At 43.2% G+C, this 17989-nt stretch overlaps 1 protein-coding gene across 1 annotated transcript in view; it reads left to right on the forward strand.

The window, feature by feature from the left end:
- Nucleotides 1-17989, forward strand: part of LOC147749018 (pleckstrin homology domain-containing family A member 3-like) — a 157706-nt gene that overhangs the window by 43376 nt on the left and 96341 nt on the right. The window contains exon 3 of the mRNA XM_086965282.1: nucleotides 795-950. Coding sequence (XP_086821408.1) covers nucleotides 795-950 — 156 coding nt within the window. The remainder of the gene's footprint in view (nucleotides 1-794; nucleotides 951-17989) is intronic.

Below are 17989 nucleotides of genomic sequence, written 5' to 3' on the forward strand. Positions count from 1 at the left end.
CAGGAGTATATACAGTGTATGTATCTACAGCTCTACATGCCACAACCCGATGCTTGGGGAGTAAGTAACATTTTCCTTCTGTACAGAAAGGCACAACTCCTCGATCTCATAGGCACCCTCACGATCACAACAAGCACTTCTTCTTATATTGCATGCAGGTTCTCTGCACTCCTGCACCAGGACACCTTCAGCATGCAGACAAAGAAGTGTAAAAAAGAAAAAACAAGGCACCAGGCCTTTTCCATCCATGCCCCAAGAATCTGTAACAACATCCCTGTTTCAGTCACGACCACTTTAAAGTTACTCGAAAATAGGAAAGAGCTGAAGATGAACCTCTTTAACCCCTTGCGTGCTAGCGGTTTTCCCGCTGTGTGCTGGGTTTTTCGAAAACCCGCGTTACATGACGAGCTGAGCTCGTCATCCGCATCGAAGGGGTTAAAGAACACTATATGACCATGCATTCACAGTCCTTAAACCAGCAGCCTCTCCCTCGGTAATTTAATGCTCATCTTTGACCCTGTACAGCACTCTGCTGCCTATTGGATAGATTTGTGCTATGGAAATTTCACATACATAGATACATACATACAAACATAAATAACCCACTGAAGAGATGTGTGTATCAACCATTTCACAGGTTTGAATACTATAGAGGATGTTGATGGTAGAAGGAGTACTAACAAATTTGATAATAACCTCTACTATTCAAGACAAATTTCAATTGCTATGTTTTGTCTAAATGGTCATTATTATGTATGTATTGCTTAATTGCTTCTGACTTCTCTCCTCTTTAGTACATTCAACTGATGCCACAAGAGTAGACCTGGTAATCCCTGGCGAGCAGTATTTCTACCTCAAGGCAACAAATGCAGCTGATCGACAGAAGTGGCTGGTGGCTCTCGGCAGTGCCAAAGCCTGCCTAGGAGACAGCCGGACGCGCAAGGAGAAAGGTCAGGAAAAAAATTAACATTTAAAGGAGGCTGACACTTTTATCTTAATTGGTTCAAGCCCCATTTTATTTTTGACCATCCATGAATCGCCCCATTTTTTTAATTAGATTATCCTTCAACAATGGGTTTAGAGCTTTTACAGGTGTGCATGATCTCCAGTTGGAATATAACGTATTGGCGTAGATAAAAGAAAAGTACCAATACAGCTAAAAATGTACCACAGTAATGGGGAATCTCCGAAAGTTGTAACCATGACCGGTAATGCCGCAAATAGAACTACTGGCATACCAAAAAGGTCACCATATCATAGATAGACGTGCATTAACAGAGGTTTGAACGCTTGCAGGCCTGGTGGTTTACTAAAGTTTAAACAATCACTGTACTTTCACTAACACCTTGCTATAAAGGAGAACATTGAACTCCTGAAGAAAGCAAAGATCGTATTGGAATTCAGGAGGAGGAATGAACCGGTTAAATCGGCTGTCAAATCTGAACTCTGCACAGTGTTGCATTCTTTTATTTCCCTCATTAGGACTTCCATTGACATCTATAGCTGGGAAAGCTGATTCCCCTTTAGGAAATAGTGAGGGTAGGCTTATTCATGGTGGATGTAGTGTGAAGGGGTGGGGTAGTTAAAGGGTGCCTGAAATATTTGGTGCTAGAAAGTGCAGGTTCTCAGTGAACTTGTGCAAAATCACAGCTCCTGTCTTGTTCTTACATTCTTGGGTGAAATCCCCTGAAAGGGAACTGCAGGGAATAAGAATATAATTAATAATCTGGAATGCATATATTTTTTTCTTTTCACCAGTGGATAATTTTCTCACTTTTTACCATCAAAATTCTTTCAATTTTGAAATGTCAGCTAAACAAAGATTTTATTTTGAAACGTTTCAACATCTCTGTTGTAGGAGTTGTCCGTTTACCTAGATCAAAGTTCAGTGTTGTTTAAATACGCCACCTTTCCTCCAGGCTGATTAGACGTGTGTGGCACCACCCAGATGTCAAACCTAGTTTTTCAGGCACCTGGAATCAGAAAAGCATGTGTTTAGTGATGCCAGCGAGATACTTCATAGCATAACCTCACCACGCTTCTACCACTGTTGGCCTTCACTGGCTGAGGAATAATCAATTTGTAACAGAATATACTTTTAGAGTAGGCTACAGGTTCTAGCTCTGGACAGGGTATCTCATGTTTTATCCTTTAGAAGCGCATACATTCAAAATCTGTTTGAATTTAGTGTGGTTTTAAATTGAAAAGGTTTAATTGAAAAATATCTGAGTGCTTAGTGATATTGATGTTTTTAACTTTCATGCTGGTTGGCAACTTACGTCTGGGCCACCGCCTTAGTGGCATCAAGATATTCTTGGGATTAGCTCTATGTGCACTTCTAACAGGCTGTGTTCCTGGGTAAATATCCTCTCCTCTTTAGGGAGGCAGTGTTCTGTTGAGTGCCTGCAGAAATTTGGTGGAGAAAGCAGGATTGGGATGCCCCGACAGCCGTCTGAAGTTCCCAGTGTGGACTTTTAGTTAGGAGCCTTGCAGATCAAGGAATGAGGTGCATCAGCGGAGCAGTATATATTTGCACCCATCATTCACTGTCCTTTTCATGACGCCTGCTGGTAAAGTGCAACAGCCGGAAGGAACCGAGTCATGAGCAAAAACCCTTAATTGGAGTCTGAGAGGGAAACATGCAGCCTGTATCAATTTTGTAGTCTGGTATTCCATTCTGTATCCATTCCGTAGTTCCTTAGTATACAAGCAAGTTTAAGAGCAAGCCCAAAAGTGGAGGGACTGATAAATTCTCTCTGGGGTGACCTACCTTTCATGGAAAAATAAGCTTTGCTATGAGTAAATTATTATGAATGGGCAGTACAGCAATTTTTTCAAGGCATTGGCCGATCTGTTGTTGGTCATGGGACTACAAATATTGTGAGCAAACTTGCCACGGTTTGTGCATTAGCTTCCCCAATGGAGGAAAATACTACCTCTGTGCACTAGACCCTGGACAATTGAATGCACCACTCGAGGATCAAATATTCTCGTGATGAGGGAACAAGGTGTTCGAGGGATGTGTGCTGTAGATACACATGCTTTGCATACTCCTGCCATCTAGTGTTGGATCTGTATGTTTGCAAGTTGTTTTTCTTCGAAGAAATCTTTCCTAGTCACATGGTAAGGTGACTCCTCCTTTTGGTGATCATGCACATGGGCATCAACTCCATTGTTAGATTGTTTTTGTCAGCCATTGGGTTCGGTCGTGTATTTCTGCGCTCCGGCTCGAAACCATTCTTCGGGTTCCCCTCCATGAGCAATCTTCTCTACCCATGACGGTATTATTTCCTTACACGTTCCCACTTCTCTGCGTATCGTTTCGACAACAGAATTGACTTTTTGATTGGAAAGCTTCGTGGACAGGCTTAGGGCCTAACTCCACTGAGTCAGCTCTCCGTTGATGGATCGTACTCAGTTTATTCTGTCCTTGGTTGCACGCAAAGTATCCGCATACCGACTCACATAAAGTGTGCAACTTGTGCTTGTCTCTTGAGCACAAAGAAGAAACCTGCAACGCTTGCAGATTGATCTGATCAAAGAAAACTCTTCGCGATCGGCGGGTTCGACGTCGAGAGATGCAGTGTCAAAGCATCGACGATAAACAGGAAATCGTCGGCCAAGAAGACATCGATACATCCGCTGCAGAGAAGGAGGAAGCCTTCTCCAAACAAGACTCCGAATCGGAGCTCGAGATAGACCTCAACGTCGAAGAACTGCCGCAGGGACATGGTGACGTGAGTACAGAAGACCCCTTGCCCCCACAAACTCCCCAAAAACACAAGACTTTGGCACCACATCTGCCTACTGGCCAGGGTTGGCACCAAGACGACGTTTCAGCCTCGAGGCCCGGCTCTGGAACCGCCAGTCATGCTTTCCTGCTTGGTACTGAGTTGTCAAAAGTCCTCCTCTGAGCCAAAGCCCTCCAATTACAAACACAAGTCCTGCTTGGAGCCGAAATCCTCTGTGTCAAAAACCAAGCACCCTTCGGAGCCAAAACCTTCCACGCCTAAAGGCCAGCTTCCTCCGGCACCGAAGACCATGCCGAAACAGAAAGAGGCCCCTTCGGATCTGAAAGTGGACATTATTCCATTAACACCAGATCCTAAGCAAAAGAAGATGTACATTAACCCAAAGACCGGGCATATTCACAAAAAGCCGTCTCAAACACACAAGCTTCAGGATGAGGACACATCTTACAAGATCCCTTTAAAGAAAAAATCTGTGGCTACAAGTCCTTTTCATCTACCATCGCCACCACCTCCATCGCCACCTTCTCCACCGGAGAATCCCTTGCAAATTACACCTGGATTCCCCACAATCTCACCATGAGCATGACGATGCTGATGATGGGGGATACATATCCCAACAGATCCATGGACAGATTATGCAATTGTTCCCCCGAGTGATAATGATCCAGACCTTTACCCAGCAAAACCATCTCCTCCAGACGACAATGCATCCCATCAAGAACTCATTGTTAAGGCTGCACAGTATCATGGGGGGCACTGCACAAATAATCACTAGAGGAAGTGTAGCAGGGTTTCTGCTCCTACACAGAACTGTGCATAGAGACTTTGAACCTCAGTGAATTAGGGTGTGCCAAAACTCACCTTAGTACCCAACATCCCCTACCAGACTAGCATCAGTGTCTCATTGGCTCTTCCATAACACCAAGGATTAGACAACCCAGAACATGGAACGTAGATTACCTCAGGCAATGTGGAACACAGGAACACTCTTTCGTTATACTATCATACCAGTCCAAAACAGGGACTAAAAGAAGACACGTGCAAGTTTGAAATATTTATTTCTAATGCCGTGTTCTCATGCGCAGTATCTTAGCTAATACAAACAGACATATTATAAGCAACAAGATTATCAGCATAGTTACTATTCCATAAAATACAAAGGGAGAAAGCATGTTATAATGCTAAATGGAAACAGGTTTAAAATAGACCTATATTTCACCCTCCCTTGCTAGTAGGTTATTTTAGATCTACAGAAGGTCTCTTGGGATTACAAAGGCGGCCCCATACCTCTGGTACTAGCAGAAATGGATCACATCAGATTCTACCCCAGCTCTCGGCATGCAAATGTTCTCCAAGTGTGTGTGATCATGCCTACGCAGTGCATTATTAAACGCGCCAATCTCAGAGGTGGCCACAGCTGCATATATGTTATGTGTAGAATGTGCGCTGATCAGTCCGAACAACAACCACTGTGTTGAAATAACCTTGAAGGCCTCAGCACTCGCTGTGCAGACTAAGCGTACCAAGCAAGGCTGCTAATATAGTAAAACATGTTATTCTCGTGTGAAGCAAAACACTCTGCTAAACTCTAAACATTTATTATAATGTGTGCCGTGTGCAAAAGGCAGCAAAAAGGAAAAATGGCGTTTAAACTTCTAATAAGCTCATGTCAAGTTAACACAGTGTGAATGCAAGGCTCAGCACCACGACAGAAGATTTTGGGTTTGAAACTTTAGCATCCACACACAGGTCGTCACAAACCCTTCCTATGCTTAAAGGCATGATGCGACACGCTGGTGAGATTTTTAAAGACCCAGTCAGAGCACGCATCTTAAATCCTAGAGTAGACAAAAAATATAAGGCCTCCCCTACAGACACTATATTTATCAAGGGCCAGTTGCCATTAGATTCCCTAGTAGTGTCTAATGCTCGTAAGTGGGCGAATTCTCAGAAATCAGGCGATGCTCCTCTACCAGATAAAGAGTCCAAGTTAAGTGATGCTTCTGGCAAGCGCATAGCTGCTCAAGCTGCAAATCAATGGCGCATTGCGAATATGCAGGGTCTTTTTGCCAGATACGACAAGGCACACTGGGAGGAGATGGAGCAATTGCTTTAATATCTCCCAAAGGAGCATAAAGCTAAGTCATAGGACTTAGTAAATGAAGGTAAACTCATTTCTAATTCCTCTATACGATGTGCTCTAGATGCTGCAGACACCGCAGCTGGAGCGGTTCATACCAGCATTCTGCTCCGGTGACACCCTTGGTTAAGGATTTCAGGGTTTAAGCCAACAATCATTCCTTAACACACCTTTTGATAAAGAACATCTGTTTGGTCCTAACGTAGATCAAGCATTAGAGAAAATGAAAAAGGACACTGGGGTGGCCAAATCTATGGGAGCGCTCCAGTCTTCACCCAACAGAGGCTCCTTTCAACCCTCCTTTTACAGAGGAGGCTCCAAAACCCCGTCCCCAGATCAAAATACCTCAACTTATAAAGGTAACAACCAGTACTCTTTCTCCAGAGGATTTTTTTGAAGAGGTTCTAGAGGGGAGTGGTAAGGGCAACATATCCTGTAACTCCCCTTGCCCACTCTTCTCTCCGATTACCCCACACCTGTCGGGGGAAGACTTCAAAAATTTCTCCCCATTTAGCAGTCTTATTACAACAGAGAAATGGGTGATTGTAATTATCCAACATGGTTATTGCCTGGAGCTTACCAACAATCCCCCAAACATTCCACCTCGATCTCACAAGTTGTCTCCAGAACGCATACACTTGCTAGAACAAGAGGTCCAGTCTCTCTTACTAAAAGAGTCAATCGAGCCGATTCCAATACAGTACCAGGGCTCGGGGCTTTAATCTCTCTATTTTCTCATTTCCGAAAAGGACTGTTCCCTAAGACCTGTTATGGATCTCAGAGAGTTAAACCATTCTATGCTGTCGGAACACTTTTACATGGTGACGCTTCAACAGGTACTCTCACTTTTCCAAAGAGCAGATTTTATGTCTACTCCAGATTTAAAAGACGCATATTTTCATGTTCCAATTCACCTGGCTCATCGGAAATACCTCAGATGTGCGAAAGCAGGCAAGCATTACCAGTTCAAGGTGCTTCCCTTCGGAGTGAACACAACGCCCAGAGTTTTTACTAAATGGCTGGCTGTAGTCACAGCTCATCTCGAAAGACAGCAGATTCACGTTTTGCCCCATCTAGATGACTGGCTTATCAAAGCCAGCACTCACCAGAACTGTCTACAGCACACACAGATCACAATAGATCTACTTTATCAACTGGGGTTCACCATCAATGCTCAAAAATCTCTCCTGTATCTCTCACAGATGCAGTCTTATCTAGGAGCCAGTCTAGACGCAGTCAAAGCTCTAGTGTTTCACAATATAACCAGAATACACAATATTCAAGCTATCATTCTACAATTTCAACCCAACCAAGCTTTAGCGGCCAGGGTGTTCATACAACTACAAGGAATGTTGGCGTCTTGCATAGCAATTGTACCCCATGCAAGGCTTCACATGCGCCCCTTACAAGAGTGCTTAACACGTGAGTGGAATCAATCGCATGGTCTATTAACCGATTTAGTGTTGGTAGATGGCCGTACCCATCGCTCTCTGCAGTGGTGGAACCCACAAAACTTACCAGCAGGTCAGCCTTTCATCAACCCTATTCCACAGATCGTGCTCACAGCAGACACGTCTCTAACAGGTTGGGGAGCTCATCTCAAAGATTATGCAAGGCCTGTGGAGCAACAAGCACAAGACTCTCCACATCAACTATCTGGAGCTAATAGCAGTTTTCTAGAACTCAAAGCTTTTCAGACTCAACTCATACCCAAGACTGTCCTAGTCCGAATGGACAACATGACAGCAATGTATTATGTGAAAAAGCAGGGGGGGAAATACTCTCTCGAACTGTCAATACCCGCTCAAGCCATTTGGAATTGGGCAATCCATCACAAGATCTATCTTCTGGCAGAACATCTCCCAGGAGTAAACCATCAAATTGCCTATCTCCTCAGCAAAAGGAGGCAGCAAATTTACGAGTGGGAACTTCATCCCCAGGTTCTCCTTCCGTACTTTCAGCAATGGGGATTTACACAAATAGACCTGTTCGCCACAGCTGAAAACGCGAAAAGCCCAAACTTCAGCTCCAGGTTCCCACACCCACTACCAAAGGGCAAGGCCGTATGGATAAACTGGTCAAGGATATTTTCCGCCTCTCCCGCTCATTCCGTGTGTGTTCTGGAAACTCAGGCAAACATCCCTCACACTGATTCTAGTAACTTTCCACACGGGCCCGTCAACCATTGTACACCACCCTGTTGGAGCTGTCAGTAGTTCCACATCAAAAACTGCACCTCAACTCCAGTCTCCTCACACAGAACAATGGAGGAGTCCCAAAGAACTGAATTTAGCAATTTGGCTCCTGAAGTCATAGAGTTTGGTTATTTAAATGTATCGCCAGACTGTATGAATATCCTAAAACCGGCAAGAATGCCTACCACCAGAGCTTGCTATGCAGCAAAATGGAAAAGATTTGTTGTCTACTGCAATAACAAAATCAATCCTTTAGATGCTTTCATACAAAACATGATCTGTTACCTGTTAAATTTACAGCAAACAGGACTGGCTTATATGTCTATTCATTTGCACCTTGCAGCAGTAGTAGCTGCCTACTTACAAAATAGACAACAACTTTCACTATTCAGAGTTCCAGTAATTAAAGCTTTCATGGAAAACTTAAAAGAGTAATACCACCACAGATTCCTCCTGCCCCAGTGTGGAATCTCAGCATTGTTCTCACAAGGCTCATGGGACCACCTTATGAACCATTGCACAAGTGCCCTTTGCAATTCCTCTCATGGAAAGTTTGCTTTCCTCATGGTCATCACATTACTAAGGAGCTACAGGCATTAACTTTAGAAGAACCCTTCTTTCAGCTACACAAAGACAGGATGGTTCTACGTACCAACCCTAAATTCCTTCCCAAAGTAGTTTCTGCTTTTCATATAAACCAATCGTTTGAGTTAGCACTTTTCTTTCCTCAGCCTGATTCTGTTTCAGAACGTGCTCTACACAAGCTTGTCATTAAATGAGCTTTACTGTACTACATAGATAGGACAAAAGACTTTGGCAAAACAAAACCACTGTTTGTTGCATTTGCTCCAACTCACAAAGGCAATCCTATCTCTAAATCTGAGATTGCCAGATGGATTCTTAAATGTATTCAAACGTGCTATGCTAAAGCAAAAAGAATTTTGACCATACCCCCTAGAGCATAATCCCCTCGCAAAATAGGGGCCTCTGTGGCCTTTTTATATAACATTTTGCTAGCTGACATATGTAAGGCAGCTACATGGTCTACACCACACACATTTACCAAACACTATTGTGTAGATGTGTTAGCAAGTCAACAGGCTAATGTAGGCCAAGCAGTACTTAAAACACTGTTCCAAACAACTGCAACATCCACAGGTTAGCCATCGCTTTGGGAGTATACTGCGTTTTACTCTATGCAAAGCATGTGTATCAGCACACATGCCTCGAACGGATAATGTTCCTTACCCAGTGAGCATCTGTGCTTGGCATACAGAGCTGTAGATTCACATGCACCCACCCTCCTCCCTGGGTACCTGTAATTGTTGCAGTCCTTCATTATACATTTATACATATGGACATTCATATAATGCACTTCCTTACTCCATTCTCACTCTCTTGCGGGAAAACAATATAACAATGGAGTCGATGCCCATGCCCACAATCACTGAGAGGAGGAGTCACCTTACCTTGTGACTAGGAGAGACTTCTTCGGAGGAAAACAACTTGCAAACATTTGGACCCAACAGGAGTATGCAAAGCATGTGAATCTATAGCTCTACATGCCAAGAACAGATGCTTACTGAGTAAGTAACATTATCCTTTCTTTCAATAAGCTTTGAAAAGCTTTTGCTTTATTGCCAGATGGACAATTTAATTTAAAGAAAAAAAGGTGAATTTGAAGTGCTTGTGTTTTTATTGGGCAAGTAATAATCAATGAAAATAATTGACAAATCCCACCAAGACACAGAGTCCTGGGACAGTGTTGAATGTTACCCTATTTGTATATGGATTGTGTAACATGGTTTTGGAAAGGGATTGCTTAGTCAAGAACTCAATGAACTGCTACGGGAAATTAATGGAAAACTAGGGTATTGTGCGGAAAAGGAAGTGACTTGGACTGAAAAAAAAACAACTTGTCATTTTCAAGTCTCCATTGCATACCAGAGATGCAAACATATGCCACAGGTGCCAATCAGAAGCTGCAGATGCACATCACAAACCTCTGGTTCTTAAAAAAATAAATCTATTGATGCCCACCAGATAGAAGAGGTGACCACCTTACACCAAGGTTGCTCACTGAATTCCAGGGGTGGACTCCAAATGTCTGGGTGCTTATGTGATATAATGATGTGCATCTGAAGTTGGGGGTGACCATTCAAAGCCAAGGATGGATGTTAAAAGCCAGAGGTTGCATTCTGCTATGCTAGAATGGAGCTGCCTGTTAACAGTAGTAACCTCCAACAGCCCCAAGCTAGCCCACTAGACAAACACACATTATCCACATGTGCATACATGGACACTGTAGTAGTGGTGGTACCAGATGTTAGTTCTTGGTAGCCCCTGATGCTCATGATGTCACTTATCTTTCTCTTCTGCCCCTCCCAATCCAACTTCAAAGCTCAATTATTTATTAATTCCGATGGAATCACCTCGATTCCTGGGTCTGTTGAACTTTGCAAGCTAAAGAAACTGTCAAGCTCAGCAAGTAGATCTGGGTCCAGGGGTGCTACATTTGCACTCACACAGGCAGCCTGAGAAATGTGTAGATTAAAAGCATGAGGTTTACAGTAAGCCATAGGATGATAAGCCATGAGCTGCTTGCCCTTGACTATATTCATCCTCTTTCTACGAGTCCAGGGCACACCAAGCCTTCCACTGACATGCAAAACATCGTGTTTGATTGGCTGCACTTTACAACCACACTTTAGGGCCTAGGCTCAGAGAGTTTGTGCCACATTACTATGCCAGCTGTCAGACAACCTAGAGAGCTTCTGAAACCTTTTTAATCTAAACTTTACGATCAATGCTGATGGTATCAGAGGGACTGTAGCTTTGCAGTGCCCTTCCATCTCTTGATAGCAGACAGTTGTGAAATGGTGTGCTTTGACCACAGCTCTTCTACTGCTGTTTGTGAGGGAAGCAGAAACTTTAAAATATCTGCATCTGAAAAAGAATAAACTCCTAGAGTTCCAAAAGGTGTGGGGCAGTAAGATATTAGACACGCTCACGCAAGCCACTGCCGTGGAAGAACCATAGACACACTGGATGAATGAGAAGGGAACGGCGGTTTATCATAGCAGGTAATCGACAGAGAAGTAAATGGTTACAGTGATAACCAATATGTGTATACTGAATAATCTGAGGGGGTTATAAGATGTTGTCCATCATATGTGCATAATGGTTGTGTTATCAAAATAAAATCAATAAAAATATTTATTTTTTTTAAAGAAGAAACTTGTAGCACATGGGAAGGTCTGGAGACGATGAATTCCAGTGTAAGTTCAGGAGCTTGACCTTTCATCAGATTTAAAGGCTAGTGAATTAAAGGAGGTTAATGACCGGATACAGGGTGCAGGCAGGAAATAGGATCGAACACAGACCTGCCCTATATGTGCTAATGGTGTCTTGACAGTTGCAAAGCCTCTTATTTTCAAATGTTTCTTCACTCATATCTGATTATATCCTCTACTATCCATAAAACGCCTAATGATAAAACGGCTACAGTTATAAAAATGTCAGTGAAAATTGAAGTCCGTATCGCAAACCGACAATCTGCCCCCTCATGAGCCATACAGTAAAAAAGTAATGAGCATCCATTTCTCTTTGTGTAAAATTCTTCAATGTCTTAAAGTCAGATTTCAATTATCTTATTAACTCTTAATTAGGGTATTAGCCATTAAGACCTTGGGCAAAAATTACCCCGCTAAATAAAATAGTTCAGTGGCAGTGTACCCATCCTGAATTTGAGATACAAAGTTTTACTCAAAACTGGGGTAAGATTGTTTGCGCAATAGGCATACCTTGGTCAAACTACCATGATGAGGTTTAAGAAACGGACTTTCCTAAGAGCAGAGCTTATGTGATGACTTTGTCTGATTGATTGTGAAGGGTGACTGTGATGGGATATTCCTAAACACATGGAAGCACAATTTACCCCAAGATGTTCCTAACAACCCTAAACCAACCCACAACACTACTGTCAGAGGAACCCAGTATATCACTGAGTCAGTCTTTGAGATGGCTAAGCTCCAGTGTGCCCCACTCTCTGAATCATTATAGAAGGGGGTCTAGGTTTGCCTTGAAGTCGTTCCCAAATGCAAATTCATTTTAAGTGTTGGGTTACAACAGGAAAGTCTCTGCAGTCTTCTAAGAACAGTCTTCGCAGGTTGACAGATCAGCAGGTTTTAAATGGTTTTAGAGTTCTGCTTAATAAAGAGAAGTGTTCTGAAAGTGTGCTTTGTATACTTCCAAGGCAGGAGTTATGAAGTTGCCTCCTTCATCTTTTTTGTTGCAAGGTGTGCCATTGCTCCCGGCTGCTGTTCCAGATCGTTTCTCATTCTGGAGTTGTGTCTTCCAAGTAATACAAGTTGACAGACTAATCCCTAGGTAGGGGATCATGCTTCAGGTTAAAGATGCTAAAAGTAGAATTACTTCTTATTCCTGTGTGTTGTCTAAAAATCACTAATTTTGTCTTGTCTGCATTAACTACTAAAGGACCCATCACTTCTGCAGTATTTTTAAAATGTATCCAGAAGAGTCTCGAAGCCCAGAGGAGCCATTGAAACCAGAAGGGCATCCTTAGCAAAAAATGTGCCAATTATCATTCCACAAGGTTGGGGGTATCATTATTGTAATGGCTAACCTTCTGACCAATCTGTCTTGAATACGAAGAAAGAGAAAGAGTGCCAGTGATCAGACTTTGTGGACACTTTTGGTCATCAGGAAAGATTGTGTGGTTGCCCCTGCAGTTCCCCTTCTAACAGTAGCCAATCTCCTGTCATGGAGGTGACTCGATATGTTTTAAAGATCCAGATAGAGTTCAGTAATAAGTGCCTCAGGACATTATTGAAAGCAGATTGAATATTGATAAACACAATGTACAAAGGTACTCTTCTGATGGATACTTATTACCGCAGATTCTTCACCTCGATTATCCTCTGGCACCAAATTGGATCTGGAATATTTTTCATCATAGCCCCTACACGCCTGTAGATGGTGTCCTACAGCTCGACGTCCACTCTGCTCTGCCCCGGAAGTTAGGGCTGGCGCTGAATAAATGCACCACCCAAGTGAGATAAATACTTTGAGGTGAATACTTTATTGTATGATTACCTAAAAACATTTACAAATACAATGCATGTTACTTTCATAGTTAAAACAGTTGATTAGTAAAAAAGCATCTAAAAGCACATCTAAAATATGAGGTTGTATTTAAAAGAAAAAAACATCTAGTGAATACATCAGTTGATCAATCAATGCCCTAATATTAATTCATCTTAACTGTTTGGGCTTAGTGCAAGAACACTAATTGCAATAATGTGCTGTGATATTAATTGCTCAGCGAAAATAGCAATGTTTTTGACCATTGGACTTAGCACAGGATCACTGGTGGTGATATTGATACTCGTAGTCAGTCGGCGTGTAGACTGTCATTATCCTGTATTTTTATTTTAATTGAGTTTAACATGAAGTCTTTCCGGCAGCGGCAAAGAACTTCCCGACATGTGCAAGCTCCATTGGTACTGTCGTAGTATATATGTACGTTAAAGCCTCCTTGCATGTTCTTACTTTATTTAGGTTGAACATTGTCCTTAAGTATTTACGCCTCGGACTTACCAAGGCTGGACAACAACAGACGATATGCTCTGCTGATTCTGTGTGGTATTGACACAGGCGACATCTTCTGTTTCCAGCTGGTATGAATTTGCAATGTGCCCTGTAGTCCTTTATTGGTAGAGTTAGCAGCCTGGTCTTCAGGATGTTATGAACAGCTTGCCTGCCCAGACCGTCTTTCAGGTATGGTTGGTATAGAGTGGCTTCATGTGATTTGGCAAGGCCCTCTGCGCCACGAATAGCTCTGATTGTTTCTATGTCCCGGTTCCTTGAGATGATCTTTCCCTGTTTTTTAGGCTAGCCATTGGCAGTTGTAATACCGTTGTATGATCAGCAGTCAGGCATAGTGTGTGGTTAGCTTGAACAAGGCACCTATCCCATTGACTAGTTTTGTCCATGAAGAGTGTTTGAAGGGCTTATAAGGTACCCGGGCTAGCCTTGTTCACAGTGATACAGCTTCACTATATCTTTTTTGCATTCTGTGTCCATTGATGATGGGTTAAACTCAAGTCGGATCAGTGTCCGCCTTGTCGAGTGTGGTAGCCTAAAGACTTTTCTGAAAGCCATGATGTACAAGTGCTGCAATTTATCGGACAATACGCCGGGAAGGCCAGATGGCCATAGCTAATTGTTGAAAGTAGTTTGGTTTGTATTACTCTTTGGATACCCTCTGTTGAATGGCTCACAATCTTCTGGTGTATTTTGCATAGGGGTGTGTGACCGTAGCCTCTTTTGTCTCCAATGTTTTGGCCTGGAGAATTGTTCTACCAGTAGTACTCCCAGGTAGGTATACTTATTTGCGGTTGCAATTGTTAGTGGTCCGATATTCCAGCTCAGCAAGGATTTTTTTGGTTTATGTCCAAAAACCAATACTTTGGTTTTATTTGCATTGGTTCGGAGTTTGTTTTCTGTGTTGTACAAATAAAGAGTCTCAAGCCCTTTTCATGCCTATTCTAGTTTGGTCTAGGATGACAAGGTTGTCCGCATATTGCATGATAGGTATTCCAAGGTGACCTAATTTGGGTGGAAGATATTCGTTTTTGAGAGTGCAACACCCAGGTCTGCAGTGTATAGGTTAAACAGTGTTGGTGCAATCACACAGCCCTGTTTTAACCCCTTGTTTGTGTAGATCTTGGCAGTTGCATGTCGCTCTGTGAGCTTATTGCTGACCTATGTACCGGTATGGAGGGACAAAATGACCGCCAGAAGTTTCCTCTGTATACTCCACTTCGCAAGTTGTGCCCACAGTATGTTGCGGTCGGTGCCATCAAAAGCCGCACTATAGTCGACGAAGCTGGCATATAGGGGTTACGCCCTCTATGGCCTTAGTTGCCAGACATGATAATGCAATGGCGTTGTCCATTGTTGATGAGTTCGGCCGAAAACCTGTCTGATATTGTGGTATTATTTGATTGCCTGTTATCCATGCCTCTAAACTAAATAACTGTTCTGTCATAGGATTCAAACTCCAACGCATCCAAAACGCCTCAGCCAGACTCATACTGGACATCCCCCGTCAAGCTCACATTTCCGGTCACCTGAAAGATCTCCACTGGCTACCCATCAACAAAAGAATAACGTTCCGTCTCCTAACGCACGCACACAAGGCCCTCTACGACCTTGGACCCGAATGCCTCGGCAAACTACTGTCCTTCTACACACCCACCCGCCATCTACGCTCATCCAATCAAGCCCTTGCCACTATCCCGCGCATCAATAGATCCACCATGGGAGGAAGATCTTTCTCCTACTTAGTGGCCAAGACCTGGAATTCTCTCCCCACTCACCTCCGCCTCACACAGAACCACCTCTCCTTCAGAAAGCAGCTAAAAACCTGGCTATTCGATAAATAATGCACCCACCCTCGCTCAAGCGCCTTAAGACCCTCTGCGTGAGTAGTGCGCTATACAAATTACTGAACTTGAACTTCCAGCTGCAAGACCGGGCCCCTGGGCCAGGATGATCTCCGGTACAATAAAGGTGTTAGTGGTGACAGTGGTGAGGTTTGGGGGTTCCATCTATTAACCATAGAAGATGGAGCCATCCCATATCCCATTTGCATCTGTAAAAAATCTCTGGGTTTAACATGCAAGCATGCCTTGGTAATCTGGATGTGATTGGCGGGTACATTGTTTTAAACTTCTTTGGAGCTTGAAAATCTATTCTAGATTTTGGCAATTCTGACCCCCAACCCACTTCTTTGAGCTCTGCCCAGTTGCTTGTGATGCTGCAGACTTTCTATAAAGTGCTGCCTATTGCCCGTAGGCTCATATATAAATTTACTTTGCTTGCATACACATAAAATGGTATCAAAGCCACATTATATGTAAAAGTGCCTCAAAACATAATCATCCTCCTGAAGCCATGCAATGGAAACTGTAGAACCCAGTGTTATCAAACAAATGAAAATTGTCTTTCAGTACACTCGTCCATGCACATTATTCTCTGCAGCGTTTCATCACAGGACTGTTCTGGCCAATATCCCACAATTTGAATCACTACATAGTACTTATTCTGAGTTAGCTGCCCTCTTTCTTCTGTGATTTATCTTTAAAGAATATGAAACACAGCAAAATGCAATGTTAATCTATTAGTTTGACCTGAGGCAATGAGAATCACAGAGCTGTATAATGTTCAAATTCCAAACCTGTTTTGATGAAAATAATTCACATAACCTACTGTTCTTCTTTCTGTCAATACTCAAAAATAGTTAGAACCTACCATTTTTCACAGAAATATCACATCAGATTTTCTGTTGCATGCCATGTGCTTTCGTAGACCAGTTATGAAGGCCATTTTTCCATTCTTGTTTTCTGAGATAATCCTCTTTTTGGTCTTTGTACTATTGACCGTCCTCTTGGCCTCAGAAAACCTGTTTTCCCATGTAGGCCTTAGCTTCCACACTCCACAAGTGCCGCGTGGGGCCTGCATTTCAGCTCAACGAGTCTTCACAGTTGCTAGCCCATTGGCTAGTGGCCCATCTGAAGACATCCCTTTGAAACAACACCGCTTGCCTGGTTGCTCCGGGCTTGCTCCTGCTTCCCTGCAAAGGAGAAGCGCCCCAGACCTTGCTGGTCTGAACAGAAGCCAATCTTCGAATCCTGCGTGGATTGCATTTGCCAAGGTTTGTTGGGTCCAATCCGGATACTGCCAACGCCAACAGCTAGATCCGTCGTGGGATAGCTCGACTCCAGCTCCTGGTCGTCGTCGACGCCTCCTGGACCTCGTGGCTGCGGAGACAAGCTGCACCTCTTCACCTGATTGCAACTCGACATCGCCTGGTTCCTTCCTGGTCACTGGCTAGTGACCCAACTGTCCCCTCTGCTTTCAGGTTCTTCACTGTTCCGATCCACCCTTGATTCCATCCCGACACTTTCCTCCTGGTCGCTTGCAGCACTTTCTTGCAGCTCTCCATAGGATTCATCGACGAAACCCGACACGCAAAAGACACCTATGCACCAGGCTTCCCTGGGTGAGGTAACTCGAGTACTCTGGTGCTCCCGTGGGTAATAACTATCCAAGTGTCCTAGTTTAACTGGGTTTTCCCGTAGTCCACCTGGAAGTGTCCGAAATCTACTACTTTGTAACTTTTACGTTCCCATTGAAACTCTATGGTAACTCGCATGTGTGTTTAGATACTGCACACGCATCCTGTGGGACTTCTACTTCCTAACCTTTGGTTGTTCAGTGTAGCCCCAGCGATTCTCTAGGCCCTAGGCTTATTCACCTTTCCTGAAGTGGTTCTTATACCACTTAATTAGTATGTGGTTCGTGAGGCCCCCAGGGCAGAATTGTATTTGTGCAACTTATAGTATGCTTATTGAGTAACTTGTGCTGTATCTCGAACTATGACCTCATAAAGAGTTCAGAGGGGTTGTGTTAGTAATAAATACATATATATTTGATATATACTTTGTGTGGTGTCCTTTCATTTGATATTCAAGGGATTATTAGTGTTAAAACAGCTGGCTTCACATGCTTTATGAAGTTTTAGCCTAAGACTGCTTTGTCCATGCTACCACTAGGATAGCTGGTCTATAAGGTTAACTTTACAACCATCACCATAAGGGTTGTTTGGACTGGTGCAAGGTGACCACGAGAATAGTGGACATCATATACCAGGCCAACGTCTCACAGTTCTCAGCAGTGTTTCATCACCGGACTGTTCTGGCCGCTATCCCACATATTGAATCACTAAATAGTACTTATTCTTAGTTAGCTGCCCACTATCTTCTGTGATTTATCTTTAAAGAATAGGAAACACAGCAAAATGCAATGTTAATCTA

The sequence above is a fragment of the Lissotriton vulgaris genome, chromosome 1_1, assembly GCF_964263255.1.
Source record: "Lissotriton vulgaris chromosome 1_1, aLisVul1.2, whole genome shotgun sequence".
Classification (NCBI taxonomy): domain Eukaryota; kingdom Metazoa; phylum Chordata; class Amphibia; order Caudata; family Salamandridae; genus Lissotriton; species Lissotriton vulgaris.